Source organism: Epargyreus clarus, unplaced genomic scaffold (assembly GCF_041222505.1).
Source record: "Epargyreus clarus isolate Ecla_fem2 unplaced genomic scaffold, WU_Ecla_fem_2.2 ptg000024l, whole genome shotgun sequence".
NCBI classification, from domain to species: domain Eukaryota; kingdom Metazoa; phylum Arthropoda; class Insecta; order Lepidoptera; family Hesperiidae; genus Epargyreus; species Epargyreus clarus.
In genome coordinates, this window is record NW_027332231.1 from 3,643,552 (window position 1) to 3,667,438 (window position 23,887).

Sequence of the window (23,887 nt, forward strand, 5' to 3'; positions counted from 1 at the left end):
GTGAATTTAGTAGTGACTACTTATCCTTTACCTTATCTTACTTACTTATATTTAGTAGTATATACTTAAACTTATTATTAGCAGTCAATTTGATTTTTGATTAATTTTATATATATATATATATATATATATATATATATAGATTAACAACTTAATAAAGTTTTTTTGTAATTTTCTAATGTTTTGCACATGAAACCCCAAGTAATCGTATTCCTTTCCAAACCTTTCAAACAAGAATACTGCAGCGCTTAACACTGCTGTTATTAGGTAGAAATAGGTGCAGCGGTGGTGCCACCGAGGTCTAACCATTTTCTTTGTTCCCAAAAATAGAAATAAACCAGTGAACCTCAAACCAACCCTTCAAACGAAATAAACATAGTTGTTTGCAATCCTTGCTCAATTCAATTGCTCGAAGTTAACGGACATTAACCACATGGGGACGTCGGCAAATGACTAATTCTAACTGCCCACTTAACTGTCTATTTCCCGATGCCCTAACGCTAGTTTAATCCTTGTTTTTATTATCTACGTCACAATTAAATAGATTAAAATAATACACGAAAAGATTTACATAAAGTATAGTTATAAGACAGACAAAAAGGATTGATTTACGGCGAATTATTTTACTACGGATCTATGTCTGTTTTGAAGCTTGTAAAATATAAAAGCGCTATGACAAAAGTCTTATAATTACATCTACTGTCTACTTTAATTCAAGGTTTCTGTAACCAAATAAAAAATTAAAGTAAATTGTTTTAAATTGTACGATGTACATTACACATTTAAAGCCATGCGCTCATATTGCTCAATTCTATCTACGTGATGAAACTTCTCAACAAATACATATAAAAACGTCTATGATATGAAAAATGATATACATTACAGAGTGCCGTAAATAGATCCGAGGACAAAGAGAAATGCGTCAACGTAAAGAAGCGTAGGAAATATCCGTTTTTATCAGACACAAAGCATACTTCCGTTGAATTTGTAGTTAATACAATAGAATAAAATAATAACGACATATGCATCTTCATGACATCTTCTGCTGCTTTGGTCTTCAGTGCTATCTGGTCATTATTCTTACATGTTATGCAAATATCAGAGATCAATGTCATTATTCAAGTCAAAAGTACAACCTTATTTACCCTAAATATAATTATGATTTGTAAATCATCACCGCCACACTATAATTCTCCTTTTTGCGATTCTCCTATTATCTATCAGAATTTAACAGTGCCCAATTGGCAAATGGGAATTAATTTGAAACACCAAGTTAATCATTTTAATTTTCTAAAAAAAGGTGAATGTGGCTGCAATATTATAAAATATGCAAAATAAATCTATATCCGTGATTGATACGAGATAAGATATATTTCAGAATATCTTTGTGATATTTCAGTGTTACCCGATGCAGGAATTTCAATCTACGAGTACGTGCATGCATATGAAAGTATTGTGTGGACCATTCATCTTGTGCATTTGCCGGCAGAGTATAGGTATTGTGGGTTGGCTTGATTATGTCCCCGTTGCCAATAGAAGAGAATAATATATTAGTTCGTGCCATATACTTCAATGCAATTTGCGAGTAGATATTTGTGCAGATTTCGGCGATTCAGTTTGGAGACATGGAATTTGAGCCTATTTGACCTCTCACTTTTCAGTTCATTATAAAACCCATTAATACCATTGCTCTGATATATTCTTCTACTTTTCAATTATATTACAAAATTGGTACCTACTACCTAATCTTTGCTAGGAAGGAAACACGTCAGCAAACTTTAACTGTATGGCCTGTGACTTCTTTATAATATTCACAGAATACTTGTAGTTATATAGAGGTAGCGGACTAGAATACAGTGTATTTAATTTAAACTATTAATTGCTGGCACAAATTAATTGTTGAACAAGTCCAAGGTGTAAATCAAACACCTATAATTATGTCGAATGCTATAATGAAACTCGTTAACACGTGCCATATCGTGTTAATTACTTTAATAGAATAATTACTAATTAAGGTATCGAAATCATTATCGTTTAGTAATTGATACGGGAAATTTTGATTAACTTCATTTTGCATAATTTTGATGTGTTATGTCATTGTTTGAAGCGTTAAATGATTGTAATTAGTATATTTAGTACTGATTTAACTATGCTGACATATGATTTACTTTAAAATAGCCGAGTACTTTGTATTTAGCTTAGCAAACTGGAATTGTGGGTTTAAACATATACTAACGCAATTCAAAACACATCCATTTTTTAACCGACTTCAAAAAAGGAGGAGGTTACTCAATTCGACCGTATATATATTTATGTTTGTTCGGCGATTTTTTTGAGTTTTTACATAATCTTCTCAAAAGTGTGGAACACAGTGCCCATGGCGTTCTTCGCTATCGTATGGGACTAAAATCTTAAGTTATAGAGACTGATACCCACAGTGAGACAATAATGAGTTGAACATTTTGTGTTCAACTATTGTAGTTGTTATAACTTTAGTCCCTTTTAAATACTATAAACTAAAATAAATAAAATTATGCCTACAGTGCTCCTATTTAAATATTTTTTAATTCTAATTTCCAAAGAAACCACTAGATGAGACAATATAATAAATGTAAAGAATAAAATAGTCCAATATCATAAAAAATGAACTGTCTTCGAATACAAAAGCACGATTAAACACACAATTCTGATAATACCACGAAGATGCGTGTGATCGATTGTCACGTGAATAATAAAAGAGATACCGTCACGACCGATTGGGCCACGTGGCGTGACGTGTGAGCCACGGTGGCCTTGGGACCGCGGTGTAAGCGGATTAATTCTTGTATTATAAAAGCTATTGAGCCAACAGTTCACCTGATATTAAGTTGTCACTGCCGCCTATCCACATTTCTTCCAACTCCATATAAAACAAGGGTTCTGCATGTAGACAGTTACAAAAGCGTTCCAGGTTGGCACACATAAGTTTCCACTGAAGAAAACTTTGTGAGGAAACCTATCGGAGAGTTATTTAAAAATAAGTGCTCCAAGGTGTGTAAGGTCTACGAATTTGTAGCATTTTTTTCGTAGGCAATTCTGGCAAGATACCGTAGCCTAAACCCCTCAGTTAAAGAAGATCAGTCCAGTAGTGGGACAGTAAAGGGCTGACGATGAGGCAAGTTGAAGAGCAGTTCTTAGGATAGGAATATCATAAATGTATCCAATGCATCTTATATAAAACTCCTATCAATCCCTTTTCTTCTCCTCCACGTGTGGTAAACACAAGAAACAATTTGCGAAAAGTAAGAACTAAGAATTGATAATTTGAATTTAAGGAGCAAATCTTGATTAAAAATTAAGGGAAAATGACTTGGACATGGTGTTCTACATAACAAGTATAAGTACTACGATTAAATTAATAATCCTTCATATACCTTCTTATAAAAGTACTAGCTGACCCGGCAAACGTTGTGTTGCCATATAAATAAATAAATGTAAAGGGTGAACAACCCTTATCACTTAGGGGTATGAAAAATAGATAGTAGCCGATTGTCAGACCTACTGAATATGCATTTAAAATTTGGTGAAAATCGGTAAAGCCGTTTCGAAGGAGTACGGTAATTAACATTGTGACACGAATTTTTTTTATATAAGATTACAATTTGTCCAGACATGTCCTTCTTCATGGAATCTCAAAATGTCTCGAGTATTCTCTATAGTACGGTATATTTTCGTGATCGTCGTAAAAGCCAATAGTTTTCAAAGGAACTTTATGGATAGAAAAATATTGCGATAGTCGTACATATAACAAGAAACAAATCATTTAGTAGATTTTAATGGAATTATACCATTTTTAATCAACATTGTTTGTTCCTAATAATTATTACATATTTATTAATTGTTGAATACACAGTTCAACAATTCGATATTGTTATTTATTGAATTATGCACACATAAGTAATAATACAAAAGACTTATATATAACATTTTATGTAATAGTTACAAATGTTCTTATTTCAGCACATTCTTCAAACTACTTATCTGTAAGGTAGTTATGTATTAGCAATAAAATATTAATGCCTTAATAATAGAAGACAATGTTAATAATAGTAATACAATATTATCGTTTCATCGATTAAATATATGAAAAATATATATATACACTACATCGGTACGCTACGGATATCAACAGCGTTATTTAAAGTGTTATAAATTTATAGCTGACATCAGAATTGACCTGTAACTGTGGCAGGTGTTAGTTCCCCAGAGAAGCGCCGGTTGCTAATACATAACGCATATCGGATTCCTTGTCACGCTATGCAAAAGCCGGCCACCTCGTACCACGTTAGCGATATCGGTATATAAATTGTATTACCTACAGTTACTAAGGTATTTGGTCGCTGCCTGATTAAAAAAAAAAAAACGATAAATGCTCTTTTACAAGATTTGAAATCAAGAAGATATCAAATTTTGCAAACTTTGACTTGTTTCCTCAAAACCAAAATCTGTAACTTAGTACAAAAGTTTGGTTCGGATGAGAAAAGCATATGACGATACTAAAAAGCAGAACAAACATTCTAGAGTTCTTTGGAAAACAAAGCATTCCCATCTGCTATTTCATAACTTTTAATTTAGTTTCTTTTTGTGTTCAAATAACTTGACTTTATTCGATATTCAATTTTCGAACATCAAATTAATCAAACCAGCAATTCAGGTTAAAGAATAAGGCACAGGATTATTAAAGTTTTGATTTTTCATTAGCCCATATGCGTTAATAATCGATATTACATCCACCACCGTATAATACTCGTAGAGGGCTAAACTTCGCCTTCTACATACTTAATGCTCTGGTTTCAAAAACGAGAGCCATTCTCCTTTTAAACTTGAAACGTATTAGTAATGAATATTCATACTAGGTTCCCTTCAGTAATCTTTTGTTCTAGTTCAGCTGCGAAAGAGCCAGAATTAGATATTTTATGTTCGATGTCCAAATTTACATGATACTTTTTCTTGTTTTAAGCTTAGATTAGTAATTTTAAAAAATCCTTCGTCATTGCTAAATGATTTGGAATCGTGTGTTCATTCCCTAGAATATTTAAATCACTTCTATTTCAATGGTCTTGGGTTTGTAATGATGCTGAAGTAAATAAAATCGCTTGAACGACGTAGTATGTACTTTGTTAACCGATTATTATTCGACCTTTGTTCTCCATCAATAGGGTATTCTTCGAGATACATCACTTTTCCGTTGTCACTTGCCTAGTTAGTTTTATCTTATTTCTAGTACGGTATTTTACGGCAGCACAAGTTTTCAATATTATCGAAAAAAAAAAACATTGTATGTCGTACATGAACCTCAATGCCTCAATCCTAAGATATTTGACAATATCCCAAACGTAGTCCAAACCTTACGGAGAATTCTGCTAAATGTTCCCAAATCCTCTTAATGCCTTTTGAGGCAAATCCAAACTATGGATCTAAACTAATAATATTGGGAGCTAGTACAAGATTTATTAAAGGAATTACGAAATATAGAGAACGTTCCCGCTACAGACGGAAATAGCGCATCTATTAAACATGCAACTCAACCACTAACACCAATCGAAAATGGCTAGTATTATGCTAAAATCAATAACTGTTTGGGTTAACAAATCTTGTGACACAATAATTTAGCACAATTCGCCACTACTGGGGTTTATGCTTGGAGTTTAGTTCACAAATGAGTGTAACGAAAGAAGACTTACGTACAATCCCAATCTCAACTTTGCCTAGGTTGAGATTGGGATTGTATTCAAGTATTTTGTTCTTCTTAATTCTTTCATTTGATACTTATATTATGGGGATGCATAAAATACATTTGGTTCGCCATCTTTGAGTGACCGCTGTATTGGACTTTTTTTGTAATTTAAATAAAACTAAATTTTAAAACGTTTTTCAATGAAGTCTGTTTATATAGTAATTGACATGAATAAATCGAAGTCCCGTTTTGAGTTAAAGAATAAATGATCTTTAAATTTAAGTCAATAAATGAACTTTACGTATACCCATACTAAGATATATCTTATTCAAAGATACACACTATGCAAACATAGCAAGAAATATGCATAACATCCAAAAATATTCTAGCATGTTACGTCGTTGAATACCTGGTCTGGAAAGACAAAGTTGGCGAATTCGAAATGAAATCCACCTCGGTGGTTCTTATCGAGTGCCGCATTATGAATGCCCCGACTTGCAAGACTATCGTTATAAAATATTCAGCTTACCTACCACGGGAAAGAAGAAAAAGTCGACGTACGACGTAAATGCGCGGAATTTTCGTGACAACTATTCGTTTTGTTTTATTGTTGTAGACGCAAATGGAACTCATCTTACTAGTTATGCTCAACATTACCTTTTTCTAGATAAGGCTCAACATTATTTATTTATATAATCTACATGTATATAAAAATAAATTGGCAAAGACGAGGCAGTTAATACCGTTTTCTCTTTCGTTTTTAAACTTTTTTGTTTGGTAACTGTGGACGAGCTTATTGTTTTCTTTTAAAAAATAGAGATTTTTGTCGAATTTCCATCACTCGTAAGATTAAATATTTTTATATAAGGAAAATTACTACTACGCGAATGATAAGTTTTGTAATGGAATCATATTTTCATTTTAAGTTTGCTTTCTTGCACACCTATGGAGTTACTTGTGCCGCTTCTTGAAGAAACCTTCCTCATAAACTTCTGTCAATGTAATGACATCTAATAATCGTTTAAAAAGAGTTTAAATAAATGCCTTTTACATTTAAATTTCAATTTAATTTGAAATTTAAATGTAAAAGGCATTTATTTAGGATTAATTGCTACTAAGCCATTGAAATGAGCTTTCTTATATAAACCAGTCCAGTTTATAAAAGAAAATCTAGGAATAGAAATTTTTACAATGCGTAACTTCTAAAGGATTTTTTTTATTGATAAAAATAATCAACCAATTATTATTAATACTTTTGTCCAACCACGTTACGGATAAATAAGTAAATTGTATTTTTCAAACGTCTTCGTATTTTTTAATCGTGTTAAATTTGACTCGTAAAGACTGCCTTAAGAACTAATTTACGTATATTTCTAGATGTTATTCTGATAGTTCTGTATGATTCTAGATTTAAGACTAATATTATCTCGGAATTTTAGACATTTTATTACGTAACGGGAAATATCGGCAACAAATTTAAAACCGCATATCATGAGTACCCGTTAGATATTAAAAAAAAAGTTTTATTTATCTAATAAATAAAGGTAAAAGGCAACCAGGTACTAATTTTCTGGTACCCACAATGATGGGCGGTTGAATTGCGAATGAATCCATTTCGGCGAGCTCTCATATCGAGTGAGCGCATTAAGTATGCGCCTCTTGCAAGACTGTCGTCATAAAACATTCAGCCTTGCCGAGCACTGTTGTTACCTACTTTAGGTAAAAAGTGTTTTTGTCAAAATGTTTTGAGAACTTTATAATATGCTGTTTATAGCTCGTCTGTACAGCTGTGGATTTTAGACTAATATTATCGCGGACTTATAGAGATTTTAATATGTTACGGGAAATATCAGCAAAAAAGAAATAAAAACCGCGTATCGTGAGTACCCGTTAGATATTAAAATAAAATTAAATAATACACAGTTTTAAGTGATTTGAACTTTAATTGAATTTTGCTTTTTAAGCTACACTAACGCATTAGATTTTGCCTGTTATGTTATATGTAAGTTATGAATGAATAAATAAATAAATTTAATAAGTTAAGGTAAAAGCTAACCAGGTACTAATTTTCTGGTATCCACAATGATGGGCGGTTGAATTGCGAATGAATCCATTTCGGCGAGCTCTCAGATCGAGTGAGCGCATTAAGTATGCGCCTCTTGCAAGACTGTCGTCATAAAACATTCAGCCTTGCCGAGCACTGTTGTTACCTACTTTAGGTAAAAGTGTTTTTGTCAAAATGTTTTGAGAACTTTATAATATGGTGCTAATAGCTCGTTTGTACAGCTGTGGATTTTAGACTAATATTATCGCGGACTTATATACATTTTAATATGTAACGGGAAATATCGGTAAAATAGAAATAAAAAACGTGTATCGTGTGTACCCGTTGAATATTTAAATAAAATTAAATAATATACAGTTTTGTTTAATACATAAAGATAAAAACCAAGCAGGTACAGTCAGCGTAAAACTGCTAGTCCGCTCTGAATATAGAAATGAATCGTGTCACCATAGAAAATTGATTGACTACACCTGCTTGCAACAACTTCAGAGCGGACTAGCAGTTTGGCGCGAAGTATACTAATTTTCTGGTATCCACGACGATGAGCGGTTGAATTGCGAATGAATCCATTTCGGCGAGCTCTCATATCGAGTGAGCGCATTAAGTATGCGCCTCTTGCAAGACTGTCGTCATAAAACATTCAGCCTTGCCGAGCACTGTCGTTACCTACTTTAGGTAAAAGTGTTTTTGTCAAAATGTTTTGAGAACTTTATAATATGGTGCTAATAGCTCGTCTGCGTCTGTTATGAAACTAGAATTTCGTCACCGTTTTAAATTCGTAAGCATTATTTTTACCTGATTGCAGAGGGTAATGTTTTTCGAGTGTATGTATGTCTCATGCTTTAACACATCTTACAGCCTAAACAGCTTCACGTACCTTACCATTTGAGGTCGTTAGGTTCGTCAAAATTAAATTAATAATGACACTGGCTATATTTTTAACTAATCAGTTTTTTCTTTTAATAATAATTCTTTAGTTGTCTCTAATGGACACGGTCTCCTCTTAGGTTTAGGTTGACTACGACCACGACTGATCAATTTGAGAATAATATTTTCAGGTGTGCTTGACGACCCGCGTGGTGGAGCGGTCACCATGCCGGTCTGACGCGCAGAGGGTCCCGGGTACGATCCCCGGCCAGACAGAAATCTGAATGATGAATTTAGATTTCTGTTTCTGGGTCTGGGTGTTTGTGTATTTGTCTATATGAGTGTCCATGGTACCCACGATACAGGGAATCCTAGTGCGGGACTGTGAGTGTAGAAAGGTGTGCAGAATTGCGAAATTTACTAATAACAACCCACATTTAGCCAGCTTATGGAAGTATGGCCTAAGTTCAATAATTTTAAAAATATGCTCATTTATTATATTGACAAATATTTGATTCCTGTGGTCTTATTTTAAATATAAATTTTATCAATTGAAACCACAGCTACTTTACGAACCTATTATTATGTAGATAAGTACTTATACAAAAATATGTTTACCTTTATAGGTACTTAAGAAACAAACACATTTCTTCCCTCATATACTTTATTGAATACGATGTTACATTTCTATTATTTCTATTTTATACTTGAGATACGGTTGTCACTATTTATAAAAGCTCTCCCGTTAGTTTTATTTGGAGTCTCGTAAATAGATATAGGTCGCTTCGAGTCTTGAACATGCCTTCTTACGAGTGTGTCGGCTTTATGTTGTAAAGTAAAAGTAGTGTATATTGGTAAATGTGTTAGTCTTTCGTCATAAAACTATTCCTACTTTTTACCAATTCTTATTACTTCGTCAATACAATTATAACATTTATTTTTGAAATTTATGTAGCATGCATACCTGATGGTGTGTGGGCCTTGCCGTCCTTGGACTTCTGTAACTATCCCTATATAGTATTGGTGTATTTTTGAGAAAGTCCACAGGCTTGTTGCTACCCATGAAGATGATGAAGAATAAGTTGAAACGCCTCGCGCAAGTGTGTCTTCTTCTCTACTAACTACTACACCCTTCAAAAACTCAACGCTTAACTTGCTGCTATGGTGCAGTTGATTATATTATAGGACAAAATAAAATATAACAGTGGTGGTGCTAGCGAGCCATAAAAAGTTATATTACCTTTGAATTAAATGCCAGTATGAGTAAAGTATACGTAAGTTATTTCCTCGCCAAGCTATGCTTAGAATTCAATTTGTAAAGATTTGCAAAGATATAACCGCACGTCCAAATTCATAATGGACTTTAGATGGGGTATCCATCTTTTAGATTAAAAGGTTTATCAACCGTGAACTGTCCTATCGATCGATAAGTACTGACAACGACCCACAAAACAAGAGACTAAGGCTGGCCATGCATAGACTGCCCGAGCAGTTACCCCGTTATGTATGTACGTACACCCGGTTCGTGTATGTACGTACTTATAAGTCTGAAGTTCACTATGCAGTCGCAGCTTGAAGCATACGATACTGGCTGCTCCAAGCTCCAAGCTCGTGTATGGCCGGCCTTAATATAATCAGAACACTGAAGTAGAAACTTTTGTAGTTCTACTTCAGCGGCACCACCGCCACACCTATTTCTGCCTTACAACAGCAGTTAAGCGCTGCTGTATTCTAATTTGAAATGTGTTGTAAGGTTTGGTAATATAAGTAATACTTTTCCGAGGCGTTCCAACTTAGTCCTCAGGTAGTGGCGCATCTGTAGCCGACCTCAGGTAGGAATATCTAATCCTATTGAGGCTGACTACTATGTCTATGGGCGGCAGTAGCCATTTACCATTAGGTGGACTGCATGCTCGTCTGCTACTCCTATATTATAAAAAAAAAAAAAAAAAAAAAAAAAAACAATAAATTAAGCCGTCAAGTATAAATGAAGTTAAGGTAACAACCCAAAAAGTCATTACTTTCACAAACCAAACATTCGGCCTGACGTAATTCCAATTGTTGATCGAAACTGGCTCCAAATTACTTTTCTTTATTTACTTTTAATATTATTTTTCAACTACTATCACAGAAATGAAATATTTTACTTTAAATATTAACTTTAATAAAATGCATTTACGAGTATGTAAACCGATAATTCGTTCAAATTCAAATCAGTTTATTTGTGAATAAGGTAAACATAATATAATGGCTGTTGGGTGTCAAAACAATTTTGGACGATCGCTTATTCTACCACTGAGTGGCTTACAAATATATATATGTAGGTTGAACAATCTAATTTAAAATTCAAAATTCGTATTTTCATTATAATAAATTCCAAACAATTAAAATATGTCATGTAATACATGTCAATGGGAATATCGTCAAGGTAAATTAAATAATGATTAAAAGTAAAACCATGCACTTCGTTACAAATCGGAACGGCTATTGTCACTTAAGAACGTATTTAAACTGTAATAACCTTTGTTTAATAAATATGTTTTTAAATTACTTTTAAATATATTAATATTCTTGCAACATCGTATAGACTCTGGTATATTATTATATATAATTGGAGCTCTTCCGTCAAAACTTTGACAAAACAGGCGTGTATGACTGGGAAGTGACGCTAGTTTATGCCGTGGCCCTGAACGGAACTGAAACTTATTAATATTTCTTTTCACAAAAACTGCACATCGTTTCAGCTTAAATCTTTAAATCTTTCACAGTTCACTCATTGTTATTCATGTATGAGCAAGATTAGTAAGAACCCTTCGCAAGCCGATTCCGGAGGCCTACCTCCATACCTATTTCTGCCTAACAATAGCACTGTAAAGCGCTGCTGTGTTCTGGTTTAAAAGGTATGACAACAGGCATATTACATAAATATGTGAGGCGTTTTAATCCTCAGGGGCAGAAAAGCATCTGTGACCTACCTCAAGTAAGGATCGATTCTATGTGCGAACACAGATTTTGTATTTTAAATATTTCTTACAAATGATGTTTTGAAGAAATAAAGGTCTATCTTAATAGCCCTTCTATTTCCTTTAAAGGTTACTGTTGAAAGATATAAAAGTTGTCTTTGTACTTGCAGCGGCGCATGTAAGCCATTATTTATATTTGAACGTGGGAAGTACCTGTCAATAAAGAGAACTTTAACAACTGCACAACAGGAAGCTACATACTACCCACTACCCACTACCCATTTATTTTTATCAGCTCGTGTCCCACCCACATAGCTTTCCTTAGGCCAATAGTTTAAACTCAGTTTCAGTATGTAAGTTAGCTTAAGATATCTAGATCTGCGGTGGCGTATTAGCTTCTAGACACGAGGTAGTGTAACATTCAAGTTTTCAAAAAAGGAACTGGCGACACAGCACCTAGTGGTATACTAATTATTTGGAGCTACCCTCGACCCCCTATTAACTTGAAACTTTTTAAGCTAGCTTAAAATTTCCAATTGTAGTCCAAAGTAGTGTGGATAGGATGGCATATTTATCTGAAACGTTCTATCTTAGCCCTCAGATGTAGCAATTTATCTGAGGCCGATCTCAAGTAGGACTCTACCTAATCTTATCCAGGGTTGATTATAAATATGGGCGGTAGTTGCCACTTATCATCAAGAATATTTACATATATTTGTTTCATACTTGTATAATCTATAAGGTACATAAATAAACAAAACGTATAGAATTATAGACTATATTTTTTCCAAAAAAATATTGTCCATCTTACCTAACCCTTCACAGTTAAGAAATAGTTTTGACGTTAAGCGCCGAACCCTTAGAACAACTTCACCATTAGTTAAGCCAAAGTTATGTAAATGCTATAAATAGTCCGCGGTTCATTACTCCGAAGTTGGAGCCAATAATTTGATTATATAGGGTGAGCTGATGGATAATTTTCCGTTTATAGACATAGCAGGTAATTTGAGACTGGAGGGTAGGGCTGCCAAAAACAACATTTTAGTTTACAAATAGTGTCCTATTATTTTGTATGGTATCAGGGGGAAATTTTAAGGTACTTGCATGGCCTTACGACGCATATAAGAAAGCCCCATAATCTTGAAACGAACGCACCGGTGCTCTCCTCACTTGATACCATTAGGCTTTCCTCAGAGCACGTAGCCCTGCTCAGTAGGTACTCAACATCAAACATATACGAAACAAAAAAAAGTAATGATAGGTCAGGAAACTCGGTCATTTAATCGGAGGATCCGAGATACGAATAGAAATTAATTATCACTCTTTTAAACGGGGGAGGTAAACACCGCGAGAAAACCCCTGAACTGACCCTATGAAATTTCTTAAAAAAATCTCAAAGGTGTGTGAAGTCAATACACACGACTCTTGTCCAAATGCGAGCAACCAATTGATAAAGAGTTCACGTCAAAGGAATACAAAGGAAATGGAGAAGATAAAAGTGACTTTAGGTATAACATGACAAACCTTTTAAACAGCAACCCTAGAAGTGACCTAGAAGCGGCGATCGTCTGGAGCCTTTTAACTTGTCTCACTTCAGAAATAGACACCGCGCCATCTCGTAAAACTACGAATTTCAATAGATGACGCTTAGCCTTTCACGTCCCCTAGATAAACTGAATAGATTCAATTTCAAATGACGCTGAATTTTATGCATCTATTCATTAAAGGAAATTATTTTTACAGATCGTTGCGTTTACTTCAGTTTTTTTAGTTTTAGTGTTTAGGCATAGTGAAAACTCATCTATGTAGAAAGAGGAAGGATCTATCTACAGCAAAGGTAGGCAAGGATTCTGGTAATAAGGCCACCATGTTACCAAAAATAATAGAAAAACTAGTCAAGTACAATCATAAATCTCTGAAATTCTATAGCGAAATAAGGACATGTATCTATAATTTGAAGTAACGCGAACAAGAAATTATAGTCCGATTCATTATTAGGTGTCCAAAATGTAAACAAAGGTGTTGACCTATCAAGAACATATGTATCAAATGATAGTTTCTTATTTTTGACAATATTAAATTAATACAAGGATAAAAAAATAATTATCTAAATAAATTAAAATCAATTCACATTTTCCAATATTTATATTTACCTAATTTAATTTCATACAGTAATAATAATAAAAAACAAGATGTATGGTAGAAAATTAAATTGTGATAATGGTAACACAATCGGGATCCAAAACATTTTTTGTGCCGCCATTTTTAAGTTTCGTAGTTTATATTATTTATTTTCGTGATCGTGGTCGAAGTCGGATGTTTTCTAATTTTTATAGCGCGTTCTTTTAAATTGTGTGCTTTTAAAGTTATTAAGTTTTTGTTTTTTGTTGAATTTGTGAAAGTTGTCGCTTCTTGTTAATTTGTTAAGGTTTGCAATACCTGTAATCGTATTTTGACAATGACATTTCTTTGTTTACATTTTGGACACCTAATTATGAATCAGACTATAGGTTCAAGAGAGGTCCGCGGGCCACATGCGGTCCGCGGGCCGCGGGTTCCCGAACGCTTATCTACAGAATATTTACACTGAATATCAAGTGAAATATATCTTTTATTTCCCTAAAAAACTTGTCCACATGCGATATGTCTTATACTTAACATATTCTCACGTACGTTAATTAAAAACATGTTCTGAAAGAAATAAATGATAACGAATTAAATGTTTTGGAACTTGCCAAACAACTGTGTTGCTGGTTTGCAAGCAGTCGCTCACGGTGTATAAAATAACTGAAATGATAACCCATGTTTTCAGTAAGTTTATATTGAATTCTTTCTTTTATTTTTTGTTTATTTCGTATTTTAAATATGAAAGAACCACTTCAAATAGTAAATATAAGTGAAACTTGAAACTACGACTATGTATTTAATGTTCTGAAACGTATTAAAAACCGAATAATTCTAAATAAGTTGTTTACCGACGTCTCACATGACTTCTCGCTTTTAGCAGAAGTTATCGAAGTGGAGTGGAGTGAATAAGAGTGATATTCTCATTTTTCTAGAACGATGCTCTGGTAAAACACCAGTCCCCTCCACTTTTAAAAATGTATTTTTCTTGTTAGAAACTTTTTTAACCTTAATCCCACCTACCCCCTTAGTTAGAAGAGGCTTACGTCGTACTTAAAAAAAAAACAATTAACCCCAATCTCTCTTTCTTAAGTCCCTTACAGAAGCAACCTTTTTGTTATAGAGACTAACACCAAGTCCCTTTAAGAAGTGAACTTTGTCGTAAAAGTAAATGGAATTTAAAAGATATAACTGTTCTTCCATTCATTCCTTTTAGTCCTCCTTCCTCCATTCGGAGACTCGTGCCCATCAGTGGGACAGTAATGGGTTTTTTTTTTATAATGTAGGAGTAGCAGACGAGTATGCAGTCCACCTGATAAGGTGGTAAGGGGCTACTGCCGCCCATAGACATTTGTGATCAACCCCACATAGGATTAGATATTCGTACCTGAGGGCGTCCACAAAAAAAAAGTAAAAAAGGAAAAGTATCTCTCCCTTACACACCCTTCAAACCAGAACACAGCATCTCTCAACAATGCTGTTATTAGGCAGATTTGTGGCGGTGGTGCCGCCGGAATCGAACCACAAAGGGTTCTACCTTCAATTGTTAATGATAATGATGATGAACCGTTGTTTCAGACCGATGCGCTGGTGAGATGAAGTCGTGGGGCGAGTCGTTGGGCCGGGGCGCGTCCGCCCACTTCTCGCGCGTGGGCTGGCTGCGGCGCGCGCTGCTGCTGCTGGCCGCCGCCGCGTGCACCGCCGCCGCGCTGCTCTACTGGCGGCAGCAGCTCGACGACCGCGCGCACCGCCCGCTCCACAACCTGTACGCGTAAGTCTTGCCGCACTAAAACCCCCCCAGTAGCCGTTCTCAGCGCTGCGTAGAGGACTCCGGGATCTCCAAAGGAACACAATCTAAGTACAATCCTCTTACCGCGTTGCCCTGTCAGGTGAGCAGTGTGAGCACGCTCGCCACATCGTCTGGTGGGTACAACGGTATGCAACCACACATACAGCCGTCCTTCCCGGGGTCGCTGGCCGGGCGGTCCGAGCTCACACTCTTGCCGCCCGCAACCCCAGCAGCCCCCTTTTAGTCGCCTTTTACGACAGGCAGGAGATACTATAGTCCTATTCTACTCCCGGAACTACAGGGACGAACGCGTAAGTGTTGACCTGCCGTTATCTTCAAACGTGGGCTGGCTGCGGCGCGTGCTGCTGCGTAAGTCTTAAACAGCCTTTAAACAGTTCAATTGCTATCGCCTTCTTTTGAACTTATGATACATTACTGTCTACTTATGATACTTCTCTCCACCAAAATAATCGAAGGTCGTGTGAGCAAGTAATGTCAGTGAGGACATTCTTATTAGCGTCCCGACTAATTCCTCTGACTCACAACAGAATCTATGAAATTATAATAAAATTATATATATAATTTCCGGAACGATATCGCTATAAGCCATATTTGAAAGTCATAAACAACGGCGCTTGTGTGTCCCACAAAGAACTCAACCATCTTTAATTTCTTTGTATCAACTACATCAGTAAAATTGCAAACAGATTTTGAAAATTAAATGAGGAATTGTAGTTTCATTAGAGTGTTGAAACTAAACACACAATCAATTATTTTAACCATACTGATTAATCTGATTACATCAAATAAATATCATTAAAATGTATGTTCCAGGGGCATCGAACCACAATGGACTTGGATCTGTCGAAACGAACGCTGCGAGAGGCTGCCTGCCTCGGAGTCAACAATACTGCAGTCTCTGCCCACTTGCAACATGCTGTGCGCCTCCACACAATTGTGGCCGCAGCCGACCGGTCCCGTCAGCTTAGCCACCGCCGCGGTACCAGTCAGAGCAGATGGCATCTCCTTAAAAGTCACGGCTTCACCATCTCGGGAAGTCACCGAACACCTCAACGACGCCTTTGCGTTAATGCGCGATGACATAAAATCGCTCGAAAAAACAGCAGACGGCAAAAGACGGAGTGACATCGGATCACCTCGCGATATCCTTGTCCGTGTCGCTGTCAACGGCAGCGCTGACGTCCGACTTCGCCTCGACACAGACGAAAGTTACAAACTTTCAATCAGGCCGAATGGCTACACTCTAGTCGCGGATATAACCGCTCACTCGTTCTGTGGCGCGCGTCACGGATTCGAAACTCTCTCGCAATTAATCTGGCTCGATCCTTACGCCAGCTCTCTCTTAGCCCTGGAAGCGGCGAGTGTAGAAGACGCCCCACGATTCCACTACCGCGGCCTACTGCTCGATACGGCTCGAAATTACTTTCCTGTGCCTGAACTCTTACGTACAATAGATGCGATGGGCGCTTGCAAGTTGAATACGTTTCATTGGCACGCCAGTGATTCACAGTCATTCCCGTTAAGATTGAATAGCGCCCCGCAACTGGCTCAACACGGCGCATACGGACCGGGGGCCATCTACACGCCTGATGATATTCGTGCAATAGTACGACGTGCGAGATTACGTGGCATTCGTGTGCTTATAGAAATAGACGCACCAGCTCACGTCGGACGGGCGTGGGCGTGGGGCCCTGCGGCGGGGCTCGGTCATCTCGCACATTGCATTGAAGTCGAACCTTGGAGTGCTTTTTGTGGGGAGCCACCTTGTGGGCAGCTTAATCCTCGTAACCCACACGTATATGACCTATTAGAGCGAGTGTACACTGAAATAATTCAGCTCACTGGTGTCGACGATATATTCCATATAGGAGGCGACGAAGTGTCCGAGCGATGCTGGACTCAACATTTTAATGACACGGATCCAATGGATCTCTGGCTCGATTTCACAAACCGGGCGATGCTAGCACTCAACCGGGCCAACGGCGGCAAACTGCCCGAACTGACACTCCTGTGGTCGTCGCGACTGACACGGTCGCCGTACCTCGAGAGGTTGGACCGAAAACACATAGGCATCCAGGTGTGGGGCGCGTCCCGGTGGCCGGAGTCGCGCGCGGTGCTCGACGCGGGCTTCCGCTCGATAATATCGCACGTGGACGCGTGGTACCTCGACTGCGGGTTCGGGTCGTGGCGGGACAGCTCGGACGGGCACTGCGGGCCGTACCGCTCGTGGCAGCAGATCTACGAGCACCGGCCGTGGACGGAGGAGGCGCCGGCGGCGGCGACGGGCGCGGAGCCGTGGCGCGTGGAGGGCGGCGCGGCGTGCCAGTGGACGGAGCAGCTGGCGGCGGGCGGGCTGGACGCGCGCGTGTGGCCGCGCGCCGCCGCGCTGGCGGAGCGGCTGTGGGCGGACCGCGCGGAGGGCGCGGCGGCCGACGTGTACCTGCGGCTGGACACGCAGCGCGCGCGGCTGCTGGCGCGCGGCGTGCGGCCCGCGCCGCTGTGGCCGCGCTGGTGCTCGCACAACCCCCACGCCTGCCTCTAAGCGACAGTACCGCCCCGCTAGTTAAGACGCTTCCTTCCCCAGAACATTCGCCTGTTATTTATCAGTCCGAAATTCTATTTAGAACATTATGCAACTCGTCGAGTATGATGAATAGGCAGTGCGAGTTTGTAAAAATGTTAGTCGGACGTACTCGGTACACCCCTCAAATACTCATCGGTTCTTAACATGGCTTAAAAGATTATAAATTATACATTGCAATTCGGGTATAATCAACATTGCTCGGAAAGCTATTCGGCGGGATAATCTCGATAATCTAACGAGTCATTACATTCCAAAACTGCCACATTGACTAACTAGCCTGTAAGTTATCAATGTTGCAACATTTTAGAAAAAAAATAGCCGATTTCACGGAAGCTCTCATTCATTATTATAATGTCACAAACTGTATCATCGATGGGCAATCATCCTAAAATACAAGCAAATATTTCTGGTGAAGAAGCGTCTTGCCGCGCGTAGATAACTCACATGATCACATTCTTCGGTACATATGTGCAGAACCGGATTAACCCTGTATGGGCCTATAGGCAATACAATTTTCGGGCCCCTTTTCTTTACCTACTCGGACTGACTAAATCATGTGATGTATTGTTTTGCCTTCTACTTACATTCCTGAATACAAATCCGATATAGGCACGGATGACGTCCTAAGGGCGGGTTCGGACATATGCGTGCTCAACGCGCTCACGGGTTGGCTGCGTGTTATAATATTAGATACTAGAAGACTAGATGGTTCTGTATGTATAAAGTGTTACATGCGTTGAAAAAAAGAAGAATAGTATTGTTGATTATCATTTTCGATCCATAAAACTTTTTTTGCGGACTGCAGTGGGCCCGTGTCGATCCTGGGCCCCTAGGCAATTGCCTACTCTGCCTTAAGGTTAATCCGGCTCTGCATATGTGACCTAAACTACTCTTAATTAGACATAAAGACTACTTATTTATCGTGTCGGTTTAGTTACTGAATCTCACTCGTTACATTTTTGTACTTTATGTATTAAATGTAGATAATTTTATTACATCATCACTTGTTATAAGTAGAGTAGCCCAAATAGATTATTGGACACTTAATTTGTTAGTTATTTATTAAAACGTGAGTTTTGATAAAAATATCACAAGTTTAATTATTTTGACTATATACATGTTACAGTTTCTTTTAAATATTGGTCACAAGACAATTTAATGGAGTGCAACGTATAATACTCATAGCCACTTGCATTTGGATTTTTCTGTATGTAGCCGAACTCGTTGCGAAAATAACATAGTTTTTGTAAAATTAAATGATTCACTACTACACAAAATATTTTTCTTCGATTAATAATTGTAAACGAAACTGCGATCAATAACCCATGTAATCGATGCTTCCAATAATAAATATCAATTCACATAACAATTAATTATTGAATGCCTGTATACATACATTATTGCGTATAAAATATAATTTTGTTGATTATAATAGGTAAGTAACTATAATATTGTTAATAGTTAGTTAATTGTATCAGGCGTTACTTTGCGGAAATCCATGCTATTAAGTTAAGATTAAAACTACTTCGCAACAATCAATTAAAAACCTAGACAGGAAATTAATGATAGAATATTTAATTAATGTTTATCTTTCAAACGAGTTTGAATTGTATCTAATTTTGTGTAATATAGTAATATTACTGTCTCATTGAAGTATAAAACTTATTATAGACAAACCTGTTATACGAAATACTTAGATAGAGATTCTCGAAACAATTGTACTGCCAAGTCGCGATTTTCTTAATATTAGTATAAGTTTTAGTAAATACATTTGTAAGTACCTAACATGTTAGTCGTATCTGCTAAATGTGTACATATATAGATAACTAAATATATAGCTTTAATATTATTCATTATTGTATAGACATAAGTGACATCGTGTTTTTAATTTAAATGCACAAATGTAGTGTTATATTATTCACTTGTTATATCTAAACAATTATCACATTATAAACGGGTGTTGTAAAATCGATTTTCGGCGCCTATTTTCGTATCCATTCGTTGTAAAAATGAGAGGTTTTACCACAAAAACCTGGCAACCCTATGAATTATAATAATATATTAAATAGTTTTTTCCATGTTATATTTACACATAGTTGATATGCACATTACTAACATTCTAAATAATAATTCTTATGCATAAGAAAGTTGATATCTGTAACATAATGTACTTCTAAGGAACTATACTATATTGCGTGCAATTGTGAATTATTATATATCAGTAGTTAAACTTGAAAGCAGGGCATAGATGTTTTCCTACAATTCTAATGGTATTTTACAGTTCGCTGCATTATGTAATCTCTGAAATAAATCATGTATTTTTACACTATAAACATCACTAAACTTGATCACTGTTTATGAAATTCATAGAAAGAGAATCTTGAGAAATATTTATTGCCTTCATTATGTTTTCTAGGTTTTTGAGTGTACAAAAATAACTTTTTCAAACAGCTGTTGTATTTGTATTGATTTGGTATCTTCGTATTTCTGGAAAAGGTGGAAAACGTGACGACTTCCCCTACTAACGGAAGAATGGTATATAAGCAACTGTTTTTCACGATAAAGGCAAACTAGCTCCTTTAGATCATATACTAAAGTTTGAGCTAAAGCTTGAAGTAAAAATCTTGAAGATGAAAATGAATTGAGTCGAATAGAATATTTTTTTTAATTTTTAATGATATATTTTTTTATTTACCATTTATTTTTCTAAATACATCACAATCTAACTATATTAAAATTATTTAAAACAAAGGTTTGCGATAGTAATGTTACAGTACATTTAATATTACATATAAGTGATTCATGTATGTACTAAGATAATAATGTTAGAGAAATTTGTACATGATAATGAATTATTTGTTTAATGCGCTGTAATAGATATTAATGTTCATTTGCTTTAAATAAATATCAAATTTATATTTCTTAAAATATGATGGCCTTACTTTATGATTTTAAACATGTTTAAATAATTACAAAATGGTAACAAACTACATTTAATTTTATAAAAGATGTGTGCGTACAGAAGTACGTACATATGAACGCACTTAAGTAATCATAAATCAAATAAAAATAATAAACACATATCGACAGTTGACCTCAGCTCTAAAAACTTATTTGCAAACTTAATAATGTAACAAAATGCCTGTTTTACTTTATATGTAAAAGTTATATGCCAACAACGACGTCTTTCTATTACCCTATAATTAAAACAATACGATTACTGATGAATTTTAAAAGTACTTAAGTTCTTCAATAGATGGCAGTGTATAATTCATTTCATATTCAAGTAATATTCTGTGTACTACTCGCTCGCTAACGTAAATGTGAGATAGAAAATATGAATACAATCAACTGTATTTGCTCGCACATTTTGTTGCACACCCTTAGAGCGAAAGATATGCCTAATATGAATCTCTTTGGAAGAATGGCCTCCTTCAATGTTATAATGCCCTGGTACTTTAACAAAGAAATGGCGAATTAAAAAAGCTTATTTTATTTTCGTGCTACCGCTATGGCACATAAACCTTTTATAAGAGTTTAGTCCTACAGGATATGACTTAAAGTAGGCTTTATGACTTTTTTTATTTGTTACAAATGTTTTGTTGCAATTACCATCTTTGATAAACTCTGCAGGCTCACTGGGTATGTCGCTCGTAGAATAAAATAATTAATTTAAATATGTAATATATATTGATTTTAAACTAATTGTTAGTTTTAAATGTGCAATAGCACTTTAGTTTTCGATTAGATTTTAAATGTTATTTTTATTTATAATCGGGTTGATGTGTGTGCAATTAGCATGTATGATAAACATTTAGTAAGCCCATCTATAAATGTACAATTATCCTGCTATATATTCTTCAATTTGTTAGAATTAACTTGGTTGTTGTTATCACAATATATTTAAACATAGCCAATGTTTTGACAATTACGTTCTTCGTATAATTGATTTATTTTTATTTGCTTATATTTTTGTAAATATAGTTATTAGTTTTGTATATTGAGATTATTTATTTGCAAAATAATAACTAGCAACTTTCGTTGAGATGGTAAATGTAATGAACTAATGAGAGATGGAATCGTTCACTATCACATTATGGTCGCGCCAGGCAAATAGTAGACTTTTTATGCTGAAATTACTGAACATTGACGCTTTTACACCCCCTACGTAATATTCCCAAAAAATATAGTATCCTTGTGAACTCATACAATTTTTTTAAGAAAAAATGTCTCATTCGCATGTTTTGCAACGAAATCACGCGCTTCCAATCGAATCAGAATCGAGACACGATAATTATTTACTAACTTTACTAACGATTTCAACTAAGAGAGTTTTATATTCTCTTAAATATTTTACTATAGCTTGTTGCTATTTCCCTACTATTGATCGGTGTCATTACTTTGAATTGCTAGCAATTTAAGTCGCCATTTGCCTAGTGCGACCACGCCCTTCTACGGAATGGGCTTACCCCAGTTTATAATATATCTAATGTTAAACTAGTGGGTGTGAACAGTAAAGGCACAATTTTGTACATTTTCTAAGTAATGTTTGGTGCTAAAGTGGTTTTCGTGGTGTACTTCTATGAAATAAAAAATAATGCTGACGAGAATGGTTTTTTATTTCTTTATTTAATAAATAGTACGAAGCAGTAAAGTGAAATAAATTAAATAAAATGTAATAAATTGTGAGAATCCCATTATAATGTCGGTGGGTTATGTGGCAAGTGCGTTTATTTCTTTCTGAATATATTGCTCAGCCGTCGACTGCGTGGTGTGCCCTGCGAACAAAAATAGGTAATATTGACAATTTAAAAAATAAAACAAATTAGTCAACTTATATATTTAATAATGTATTAAAACTTGTAAATTGTAATCATATTTTCTGATAAATTTTCGAGATAATGTATGTCAAATTTAAATATCCTTAATATAACCATGTTTCAAAATTATTAATATGCATCAACTTTTTAAAGCCTACAACTCTTTGTCCCACAGCTGGGCATAGGTCGCTCCCCACAACTGGCGTAGCCTGTAGCGTAATACACCAACTCCATGTTTTTTTTTGGACATCTATTTGTACAGTCGCTAGATTTCAACATATGGGGCAAATAAAGTTCACACATAAAGCATACTTGAATGTGTAAAAAAATATAGGTAATAACCCTTCCTTGGCAGTCGGGTAATTAAAATAACGAACAAATAAAATTCTCACCTCGACGGTGTCGCCCTTAGCGGAGCGGAAAAGCGCGCGGATCCGCGACGGCGTGCTAGTCTTGCGCGAAGCATTGGGCTCCGTCTCCACTCGAAGCGATTCACGTAATTCTGAGTCCTGAAAACGATTGCATTTATGTTATAATCTTATAAGAAACTAGTGGTGCCCGCGGCTTCACCCGCATTTGAAAGAAATAATATGACATACATAAAACGGAAAATTTGTACCTGCATTGGAATGACAGTGGTGCCATCTGTCGAAAATTGGTCTTACCAACTCCCAAACCCTCGTGGGCTCATGGACAACAACTTTGCTAAAGATCATCACTTGATCAAATGCAAAGTTTACGATTCAATCCTCACTAATATCGATTAAAATAATCGATTTTTTGGTACAAAAGATCGATTCTCCGATTAATCGATCTTAGATCGCCATCCCTACCCCGTGGGATTTCCGAGATAAAAACTGTCCTTTCTCGGGTCTCAGACAATCTTTGTACAAAATTTCATTAAAATCGGTTCAGTGGTTTAGGCGTGAAGAAAAGAC

At 36.0% G+C, this 23,887-nt stretch overlaps 2 protein-coding genes across 6 annotated transcripts in view; one reads left to right on the top strand and one right to left on the bottom strand.

Annotated features, from left to right (window-relative positions):
* The window catches only part of FDL (fused lobes), a 178,447-nt gene extending 159,852 nt beyond the window's left edge, over window positions 1-18,595 (top strand). For 4 of the 5 annotated variants that reach the window (XM_073086355.1, XM_073086354.1, XM_073086357.1 and 1 more), the window contains 2 exons: window positions 15,314-15,506; window positions 16,359-18,595. In XM_073086355.1, the coding sequence (XP_072942456.1) occupies window positions 15,331-15,506; window positions 16,359-18,087 (1,905 nt within the window). In that variant the 5' untranslated portion in view covers window positions 15,314-15,330 and the 3' untranslated portion in view covers window positions 18,088-18,595. The remainder of the gene's footprint in view (window positions 1-15,313; window positions 15,507-16,358) is intronic. The other variant, XM_073086358.1, reaches the window with a different exon arrangement.
* Window positions 18,596-22,739: 4,144 nt separating this feature from the next.
* LOC140752210 (uncharacterized) overlaps window positions 22,740-23,887 on the bottom strand; it is a 31,815-nt gene continuing 30,667 nt past the window's right edge. The window contains exons 37-38 of the mRNA XM_073086427.1: window positions 23,342-23,458; window positions 22,740-22,907 (exon numbers count right to left, since the gene is read on the bottom strand). Of these exons, the coding sequence (XP_072942528.1) occupies window positions 22,860-22,907; window positions 23,342-23,458 (165 nt within the window). The 3' untranslated portion in view covers window positions 22,740-22,859. The remainder of the gene's footprint in view (window positions 22,908-23,341; window positions 23,459-23,887) is intronic.